Genomic DNA, 10,943 nt, shown 5'->3' on the forward strand with positions numbered 1-10,943 from the left:
ATTTCTTACTTGTGAGTTTTGACTGGAGTTAAAATAAAACCTTTACAGAAATGTTCTGCTTCGTCGGTCATGTGGCATGATCTGCTTTAAAAACAGATCCAGCAGTAACAGCACATTTAAAGGGGAGTGCTTTCGAGTAATATGAAATCATATTATATTCAAAAATCTGGTTATTTCATATATAAAAAGCCCACAAGTACCCAAAGGATATCCGTTAAGAATGGGGGTATGCAACTTTTCTGCAGCACATAAAATTAAACAGTAGCCAAATCGGATCTGTTCATCAAATCAGATGGCAAATCAATATGAGTTACTATTAAATTGCCATTATTAAAATCCAGAGTGCTTTAAGCACATACAAAACATGTCAAGTTTGTATCATTAATTTTCAGATCTGATCTTAATTATGTGCCTGTATTATGTATGAAAACACAATTATCATATCCTTTTTGGCTAATATACACCATTAAAGGACTTGAGTCAGTTCAGGGGCAAAAAAACTAGACCTGGACATCCCTAATAAAACCTTTAGGTCTACGTAGACTGTGCCTGTCGTTCGTTCAGTTGGCAGACTGTCATGCCGCTACAGAAGATACACGCAATTACAGGAAATCACCTCTCTTCTGTCTAGCTAAGTTTCCCTGTTGTTAATCAGCATGGGACCTCTGGGTTGTCTGTCAGGAAAACTTCTGGGCAGGAGCACATTGTACATGTCCATGAATGCCACGTGTAAACAACACGGGCTCTTGTAAAGTCAACAAAGTCTTTTCACAGAAGCCCTGTCATTGTGTGTGGCGTGCGCGTAACACGCTACAGCACTGGCCTACATTCACACTGAATAGTGGCACACATTGTGACCAGTGCCTCAGGGCTGTAACACTAACAACATCTAAACAATGGAAATAAACGATCTAGTCAAAGGAACGCTGTCTCCGCCTCATCTGAATTCAGGATGAAGCGTAGTCGGAATGACAGGTGATAAATAAATAAAGGAACACCTCTACAAACACAGAAAGAAGTGCTGAGCTAGCCCTCTCAATCTCCACGTCACTCTTACACTTGTACCACTTCGCTGATATCAGTAAAGTGTGTCTGACAGCATTTCACAGAGCACCATTTCTCAGTTAGCCAAACAGCTTCACCTCTAGAAAGCACAGCCCTGGCCAGTAATAACAAAAGCATGCTGGAAACTGTGGAGGCGACTGAAGTAGCCTGAAGTCTTACTCAAATTAATCATCATCACTAACTATCTATAAAACGCATCTGATTGGCTGTGCCAGGTTCAAAGTTCTTGTAAAATATTCAACATACTCACATCTAAGATCACCTCACAACAACCGAGTCGTTAGAAATCCTTGTGCTGATGGAATAATCTGACTGTAATTCAGTGTGCATGGATCCCCGAGTGCACTGATGACGTAAGAACCCAGTTTTCTTTAAAATGTGGAGCTGACAACCAGAACAATGATGACCGATGATGAACAGTTTAAAGGATAGCTAACAATCTCCTCCATTAACATCCCAGGCTTTAAAGAACTCCAAGTACTTACTATATGATTCATTGGAAAGCATTGCACAGAGGTGCTAATTAGGACTGCTGTTGGGGTGGTAATTGGATAAGGTTTTTTATCTTAGGATATTTCATTTTATACAATAAAAAGTTAGAAAATACATGAATGAACTGCTCTTTAAGTAGTCCAAGATTAATACTCTAAAGCAGGGGTGTCCGATCTTTTCCACCAAGGGTCAGTGTGGCTACAGGTTTTACAGTTAGCCTCGGTCTTCAAACATTTCATCAGGTGACCTCTTCAGGTGCTTTGTTGGAGTGAAACCCTGCAGCCACACTGGCCCTATGCGATAAGACTGGGAACCCCTGCTCTAAAGGAACCATGTTTCTGGGTGGAATAACTGCTAATCTTGATTATTGGTAATAATAAATTAGTGTAAATTGTGTATTCAATAATGTAAAAAACACAATGACTGAGGTAGAAGTAAAAAGGCTTCTTTGGAGCAGCACAGAAAAGATGCACTTTTGGACTATAAAGTGGACTATAAAGACTATCAGGAGAGTAAGGTTTGGTTGGGGCTATTCTTCTCCTTTTGATTCACTCTTTATCTGAAATAAAACGCTAAACTGCAAAAGCCAGAGTTGTGACCAGCTGCAAAGCAGCACAGATGTTATCAGCAATGTTAACAACAGGAAATTAAACAGAAAAAGGAACGGAGCCACTAAACGCTAATGGCTAAAATGAATCCTACCTCAGAACATGTAACTCAGTAAATGAAAGTAGTTATGACCCATCTCCTGAGTAATTTTATAATTATTTCTAACTCTATTTTTACCTCTACCTAATTGAAAAAGCTGCAGCGCAGATTCTAACCTTCTAACCACTCGATCCCACATTGTGTTCAAAATAGAAGCAAATATTTCTTCATGATTTAAATCTGATGGTTTAATTCAACGTTCACATACTGCACTGCACTAAACTCAAACAAAACATTATGCTCTTTTTGTGGACATGTTCTCCACAACATCCTCAGAAGAGCAGAATGTGATGTCATTTACCATGATAGCCATAAATACCATCATACTGCTCAGTCCAAAACAGTCCGACTTGAACTTGTCAGTATGGAATGTAAATGTAGAAGTAAACGTAGTTCATGATGTAACTAACTATGCAATAATTCTATTATTACGTGATTACAGTTGAATGGTACAGCCAAACAGGAGAAACACTGCGAGCCAGTCCTACTGGACAGTGCTAATTTTTGACAAAAGTTAACTAAACTAAGACTTTCTGCTCTGTGAAGCGCTCCCACAGCAGCAGCATTGTCTCAGAGTGGGCCAACTGCAGCCAAGTGGTGGTTTGCAGGAGGGCTGCTCAACTGACAGCTTCACTATGAGAAAAAAAAGGTCTACTGCAGTTCTCAAAACATCCCAATGGTCAGTACATTACCACAATGTGAAGCTGAACAAGCTGAAAAGCATTAAGAAATCTAGCCACGTTTCTAAGGACAGATTCTGGAAGCAGAAGAAATGGAACTTTGCAGAAACAGAAAAAGACAAAACAGAAGGAAGTCAATTTGCTATGCGAGCTTGTTTCACAGAGCAAAAACAGGAAATGTCATTTGTTTTGAGTCCTCAACAGGGGCCTGTCATTTGGCAGTGCTTTGTACATTATGCAGCTTCACAGCGCAGATACATCCAGAGTCAGGAGTCCTGCAACCACTTCTGTCTGGTGGCGTATGATAATTTGATGCTATAATTATCATCCATATTTTCTGATCGCAGTACCAAGATTAATATTTCTTACATTTAAACCTCGATATGATCGATAGTTGGTTATAATAAACAGCTAAAAGTAATGGTTAGCTTACTGTAATCACAGGGACAGTGTGCATCTATGCACCCAAGACTGCCCAAACATCTGTAGGCTAGGGTTCGTATCAGGCTGGTTCAGGAAGCTGCTGTCACAAAACAACAATTTTAGCCTCACCCACATTTCTACTTCCCTCAACATCTCAGCTCAGAGCCAACTTTCAGGAAACTGCCACTTCCGTATACAGTATCTAGCCTGAAACACCACTGTGGGTTTCATCATTCCCTATGCACGGGCATTTGCATCAAATATGAGTTCGGAACTCCCTCCATCAGGTCTACTCCTATTAGACCATCTTCCTAGTTGTTTGGAGTGTCGTAACAGCAACCTGTTCACGTGCACCACTGCAATGGTTTCATTTGTCCTGAAGTAACATCCACCCACCTGCTTCAGTCTTAACTGTAGATCAACTCGGCTGCTCCTGGGTCTTTAGGTACGAATCACTGCGGCAGTGATTATGTGAGACTGAAACTTGAGAAATGTAACACATATGAACGGTCTAAAAACCAAAACAGGTGGGAGAGTACGTGAAACGCAAATACAAACAGAAAACAGGTTTGTAAACCCTGTTGACCCATCTTTAAACAAACAAATCCCACATAAAAATCTTCTTGAAAACTATGTAAGTGGGTTTGAAGAAGAAATTCCTTCGAGAACTGTTGGTGAATGAGGGACACTGGTCCATAATGATTAAGGATTTTAGGATCAAGGATTTTAGGTACTTTCAACCTCTACGGTGCGTAAAATCATCGAAAGATTCAAATAACCCAGAGAAATCTCTGCGTAATGGGCAAGGAAAACTACGACTGAAATCCTGTGATCTTTAACAACACCATACTAAACACCGGGATTCTTAAATGATGGATATCACAACATGGGCTTGGGAATATCTGGATAAAACCTTGTCAATGAATACCATTCATCACTGCATTCACAGATGTAAGTAAATATGTCGCCAACGTTCAGTAATCATGCTGACTTCTTTGGGCTCGACCTCAAACGGACTGATGCAAAGTCAATCAGAACAATTTATCCAGATTGTTCCCAGCATAAAGTTCAAATGCCAGGGTCTTTCATGGTGGGGGGGGGGTGGGGGGGGGGGGGGGGGGGGGGGGGGTGTTAATGCCCGTGGCACGTCTTTCAAAGTACTAATGCTGAAACAAGACGTGCATGTTTTGGGGAAACATATGCTGCCTTCCAAGCTACGACTATTTCAGGGGCATGCAAGTCACATTCTGCATGTGTTACAATGCCATGGCTACATATTCAGTGTGCAGGTGCCAGCTCAATGAAAACATATGGTGTGCTGTAAAGCACAAAATTCGGAGGGTCAGTACAGTTACGCAGCTGAAGATGTGTATAAGGGAAAAACGCCAAAACATTTGCATACCGTCCCAACTTTTTTTGGAACTGGAGTTAAAATAATGAGCAAGATGTGAATGAAACGTATATACAGCACAGTCCATTATTAATGAGCATCACTGACGACTTTTGCTGTGTCAGCTCGATAATCTTGACACACTGAGCTCGACACAATAACTGTCAGGTTAAATTTCGATGGGGTTTCAGGAATTAGGCTGGATGCTTCTGCAAAGCTCAGAACTGATCCGAATTACACAGAATTCATTTCCACAAGAAATCATCAGAAAAGACAAAGAATGCAGTTCCACCATCGGTCCTACACGCCCATGCCACCATGGTTCATCGACAGAGTGCTTTGCTGTGCATCATGAGTGCTTCCTCTCCTCTGCATACGTTCCTCATTTCTTCACTTTTGTGCTTTTATTTTTAAGTTAATCGTCATCACTCAGCCTTTCCCCTGCTCGAGGACGCTTAATCTTTTATCTCCTCTGTCCAAGACGAAGTTCCAAAAAAGTTTTTTTTTATTTTATTTATTTATTTGACTTTTTAGCACAACTGTAATCTGGCCTCTGTTACTGATACCTCTCTCTGACATATCTATGACCACATCTCCAACACTGTTTTGGTCTGTACAGCAGTCCTGAACGTTGACTGAAAGTACTCATCAGTCATCCACCACTCATGTCTTGACCGTGGTTGTTTACTAGCGCCAAGCTCACAAGTGTGATCTCGCTTCTTTAACAATGTACCCAACAGTACACTTTGACACGTCTCACGTTTCGGCCGTGTCTTAGATCACGTTATTCTGATTCGGCCTCACGATGGAACGCTTTCCTGGCATTGACATTTCTTTGGTCCTCATGCTGAAAGACAAAAGCAGCAGACTCCAAATGCCACGTTTCAGATCCGCTCTAAACATTTTCTAGCTCTGTTGTACGTGAACGAATGATGCAACTACGCTGTTGGGCTGGAAACAACACAATTTGGGGCTTCATAAATAACTGGACAATAGGGCCACATTTAAGTGTCCCATTATCCAACTACTTATAATCCACTGGAATGGGAGCCCTGTTGATTTAGAAGGTTGATCCAGTACAGATACAATCACCCTCTAATTGTAGCTGACGTTTTACGCTTTCACTTCAAAGTCATTCTTCCATTTACAGTCCAATCCATCCAAGTTTTAGGCTTGATGTTTTTTGGGGGTCATTTTCATTGTTGGGGTGACTGGCACTGAAAAACGTCTCAGAAAATGCTGAAAATCTAACCAAATTTCCACCTTACAATCAAAAATAGGATCAAATCTGGAAATGTTTGTCATTGCACGTACACTAAGATACGGCTCACCCAGTAATCCGACGTACACAAGTTTCCACAGTCTGTGTTCTTTTTAGTTGACATGGATTTACACTACATTAGCCTCGAAACTTCAGCGTCAAGCCAAATCTTCCACCTCCCTCATCTCAGCTGATGTATCTGACCTGTGTAACATCATATTCTTGCTTCAGTGGGCTAAACATCCCACCACTCCACTGTAGGCTGAGAACACCGGCATCTCTATTTCAGCACATCAGACCAAACACTAGCCTCATATGCTCGCTTATCCAATAAAGAGTGCCCCTGGTCCCTGAAGCGACCGTGAGGAGATCAGGCGATTCACGGTGAGGAATAACAGTCATTACTACCCCCATGCTCGACCACACGGGCACAGAGCAGCAGCCCATCTGGCCAGAACAGCGGCTAGCACTTTGTAATTGGGATGCTGGTCCGAGCCGAGGTACCTATCCATATAAAAGCCATGAGGATGCAGCTGGCTTCCCGTTCACCAGCTCCCGTTCCACCTTAAATGCCTCAGGCGCCAGAATGTAACTGCTGCACCATTTAAGGTGGAACGGGGAAACTGGAACAAGCCTCGTATGAAGCCACTGAAGCCGCGCAGGCAGGCGGGTGTGCAGCTGCTGCTTGTCCGTTTAAAAATGGAAGCTGGCAGCCGGTTTGTCGCCCATCCCGTCCTGTAGCTCACACTGGACTAGCCGGTGGGCTCTGACAGGCCGGCCCGTGCTCCGACACCCCGGCAGTGACGGTAACAAGCCGGCGCGACTCGTGTACGGATGGATGGACTGGCGAAAGGATGGACAGAGGGAGGCTCCCCGTCAGTTAACGCCACGTACCTGTGAAGTGCTGCAGCGTTGGGACGGTGCCCTGCACCCATAGGCTCAGCACCTGCTGCACGGACAGATTAACGGAGTAATCCTTGCTCATGTTTCCGCCGCCGCCGCCGCCGCCGCCCGGGCTCGCACCCCTCTTTGTCAAATGGATGAACGAGGCTTTGGGCGAAGGCATGGAGGAGACCGGGGTGGCATGAGGAGGCTTCTTCTTTCCCTCCCCCTCCGCCCCTCTTCTTTACCGGTGCCTCTGCTTCGGCTTCACGCTCTCTGGCCGGGGCAGGGAAGCGCCGCCGCTTCGTTTCTCCACAGCTGAGAGCAGCGGCGGCTGCTTGGGGGCCATCATGGCTACAGCAAGGCAGGCGAGCTCGGCGCGCGCGCGCGCACACACACACACACACACACGCAAACACGCGCACGCACGGTCGCCCTACATTGCCTGGTTCTGTCTACATAACGCTTAAAGGCGCCGTCCCCCTTAAAGGCGAGGGCACGCGGTAAACACAGCGGCGGTTTATGAATGAAAACTGAAAATGAGTTTTAACCGAAAAGCCGCTCAGTTCGCAAACCGCGCCTCTCACAACCGCCAGCACGGCCAGAGACGGTCCCGGGCTCTCAGGCGAGTAGCCAGCCGCAGAACATTTGACTTTAGCAGGATGTTTAAGGCCCGTTTCGGTCATTTTGTCTTTCACTGTAAAGAACTGGAGTTCAGACTCCTCACTCTCAGATACAGGGCACTTAGCCGCGCTATCCCTGGGGTGGTACCTTCAGGAGTACCTCTGGCTGGGGAACATAATTGACCAGTTGCAAGGTCATGATTGACGCGCCTCTCGGCCAATCAGAGCCTCTGATCTCTGAATTGCCGTTAATGTGTTCCATAATGACATTGACACTAGAGGGCGCTCCCGAGTCCAAAATGAGTGGGTTAATACGGAGCTTTTGAGCAAAATCATCGTTTTTATATAGAAGAACGCGTTTATTTGCAGAATTTTAACTGAATTCGAGTTACAGGAGTTTTAATGGTGACTCGTGCGTCCCTCATAGCAAGAGAGCAGTGGGCCGCTGGTGGCACGCTGTTGGCAAAGCTGGCGGTCTACTGGCGTTTTGCTCAGCGATTTCTAGGCGGCCCGCTGGTGTTTAAGCAGAATAACAGACACAGTTCCACTTATCGTCACTTATTTTCCTCTCACTTTCCAATTTAGCTATTTTTCCATCCTTCCTTTTTTAGTTATACTTTGTAAGTTAGTTTAGTAAATCATTTTAATGTGGTGCTGTCAGCAACAACATTTTCTATAAAATCATTTTATATTAGGCCTAGTTATTAGTTTTTTCTCTCAGTTTATTTTCTGAAATAAAAGTCTGTGTGCGTTTAAAATCTGTTTGGGGAGATCAAAAACTAGTCAGAGCTTGTATGCAGGACAGTAACCTGGGTGGTCTGGAGGTGGGGCAGTCGTGGGCTGGAGGTTAGGGAAACAGCCCTTTGACCAGAGGGTCGCTGGTTCAATCGCCTTGGCTGAAAGTCCATGACTGAGGTGTCCTTGAGCAAGACACCTAACCCCCAACTGCTCCCCGGGTGCTGTGGATAGGGCTACTCACCGCTCCGGGCAAGTGTGCTCACTGCCCCCTAGTGTGTGTGTGTGTGTGTGTGTGTGTGTGTGTGTGTGTGTGTGTGTGTGTGTTCACTAGCATGTATGTCTGTGGGTGTTTCACTGCACGGATGGGTTAAATGCAGAGGTCTAATTTCACAGTGTGCAAACACACACAGTGAGTAATGGTTGTAAATTCTAATCTTCTGAGTTTGGCTCAGGCAAACTGTCAGTAGGGTGCCAGCCTTATCGAGCCAGTAGACTGATATGCTCGCTGTCTGTAATGTTCATGACATCAGTGAGCAAGAACTGCTTCACTTAGCCAATGAGCTGATCAACTCGCCAGCCAAAAAATAAGCTACCCTTAAAGAGAGGTCCTGGACAAGCGATTAGAAGCTACTTTAACTTTTCATTTTTAGCTATTTAGCTCCATATGCGTTCATTTAGGGCTCGCTTGTTCATGTTTATAACTGGAGGAACAGGGGACCAGGCTCTGTTTAAACTGGCTCTGAGAAAACTCCTTACAACATCTGCTGCATTCAAGTCCTCCTCCAAAGTTCTTACTACCTAGATAGAAAATCCAACATAGACCAGCCTGGCTGGCTGCCAGCAAAACCAGTATATGTTGATGTTGATATGATGACCAACTCCAAGTTTCAATACAAAGTGAGCATAATTAAGCCCGCTCGACTGGATTTAGTGCAAAGCAGTTTGTAAAACATTGAATAAAAATCATTGTAGCTGTAGGTTTATTATTATCATTATTATTATTATTGTTATTATTATTATTATTATTAATAAAGTATTTTTGTGTGCGTCACTTCTGTTTTGTCTGTTCCAACTTATTAAATCACAGACAAATGAAATACTGTGTTGTCTTGTGATTTTTTCGTCGTCTTGCCTACCTCTAATTGTAATTCAGACACACTGTTTATATTTCATTCCTGAAGCTGCAAATGTTTTGGGTAAACCCAAACGTACAGCTCGGTGTCAAACCTGTGAGCAGACAGACTGAGCACTGTATTTGCTCATTTCTAGCAATAATATCATATAATAATGTTGAGTTAGCTAGCTAAGTTAGTTTTCTTTATTTAGCCACTGACCGCTTGATAAACCACTCAGATCCATTATTACTGGGTAATATGATTTTTCTGGTCAAGCATTCTGTGTAAACATAAATATTAACACACTCACCTGTTTACCACTGTGTTGTTTCAAAGACTTCGGGTACAAGACGAGGAGTTCTGCTCAACATGTAAAGCTGTACTGACTAACCCCAGGGTTATCTTAGCATGAGCTAATCTGAAGGTGTAATCCGAAGATGTCATCGTTCAAACCTCATTCCTGCTGGACATGAAAACCTGCTGCTTTAACAACCAGTAGCAGCTCTCAGTCTCTAGTAAAGTTCAGTTTTCAAATAATGATGAATGTACTGCTCTGGATGCTTTAAATGGTGGTTGGTTAGTGTAGTGTAACTACACACCTCTGCCTTCTACACTGTAGACTGGGGTTCAATCCCCCACCAGGGCAGCACCCTACACTATACCAATAGGAGTCCTTGGGCAAGACTCCTAACACCACCTTGGCCTACCTGTATAAAATGACCAAATTGTAAGTCGCTCTGGATAAGAGCATCAGCCAAATGCTGTAAATGTTCGTTTGTGCTGCTGAGGTTTTTAGTTTGTTAGCACAAATGTTACAGGTTCATCCAGGTGGCCTCAGCTGAATATTTGACACTCAGAGCAACAATAGGCATGCAAACTAGGCAGGACTTTCCCAGAGCTTTGAAATGGTCAAGATACTTGGTGTGTAGTATATAGTTTGCTACTAGGCTACAAGTAGCATAGAGATGTGTTATATTAAAGGGTCCGTATCCTACATTTTTCCTGCTGAGGTAAACTTGTAGCGCTTGTGTGGTTTTATGTACCAAAGTAATCATAACTCTTTTTTGCATGTCCATTTTCTGCCTTCTTTTAGAAATATGCATTATATCATTACAGGACAAAGATAAACTGCTGCAGGCTAAATTTGACCAATATACTTAATGGTATAGCTTTTGTGACATCACAAAAGCAATGATTTGAAAAGATTATAATTATTTTAGTTTTTACTTATGGACCGTATCAACTGAAAAGTATGTTTTAGAACTTTAACAATGTGTACATACTACCTCAAACTCTTATTTTGGAAAATTCATTCTTAATGCTATGGGTCCTTAGAGAAAAGACAGCTGCGGTAATTAGTAGAATGCTAGCCTTGATCAACTTTACCACTTTATGTGGGAAAAAAAAACAACCCATGACTTTAAGGGAAGAGTTTTTGGAAGTTTTAATATCTCAAGCCTGGGGGAAATGTAGCAAGTAGTTACTTATAAGCTCATTATTACATCCCATGAAATGTGTAAATGTGTCAGGCCTGTCACATTTGGCAGGCCTCAAGGAAACCCTAAC

The 10,943-nt window shown here is 43.2% G+C and overlaps 1 protein-coding gene across 1 annotated transcript in view; it reads right to left on the reverse strand.

Annotated features, from left to right (window-relative positions):
* The window catches only part of tmem170b (transmembrane protein 170B), a 31,852-nt gene extending 24,374 nt beyond the window's left edge, over positions 1-7,478 (reverse strand). Inside the window, exon 1 of the mRNA XM_017693811.2 lies at positions 6,914-7,478. Coding sequence (XP_017549300.1) covers positions 6,914-7,085 — 172 coding nt within the window. The 5' untranslated portion in view covers positions 7,086-7,478. The remainder of the gene's footprint in view (positions 1-6,913) is intronic.
* Positions 7,479-10,943: the final 3,465 nt, after the last annotated feature.

Source organism: Pygocentrus nattereri, chromosome 27 (genome assembly GCF_015220715.1).
Source record: "Pygocentrus nattereri isolate fPygNat1 chromosome 27, fPygNat1.pri, whole genome shotgun sequence".
In the NCBI taxonomy this organism is placed as follows: Eukaryota; Metazoa; Chordata; class Actinopteri; order Characiformes; family Serrasalmidae; genus Pygocentrus; species Pygocentrus nattereri.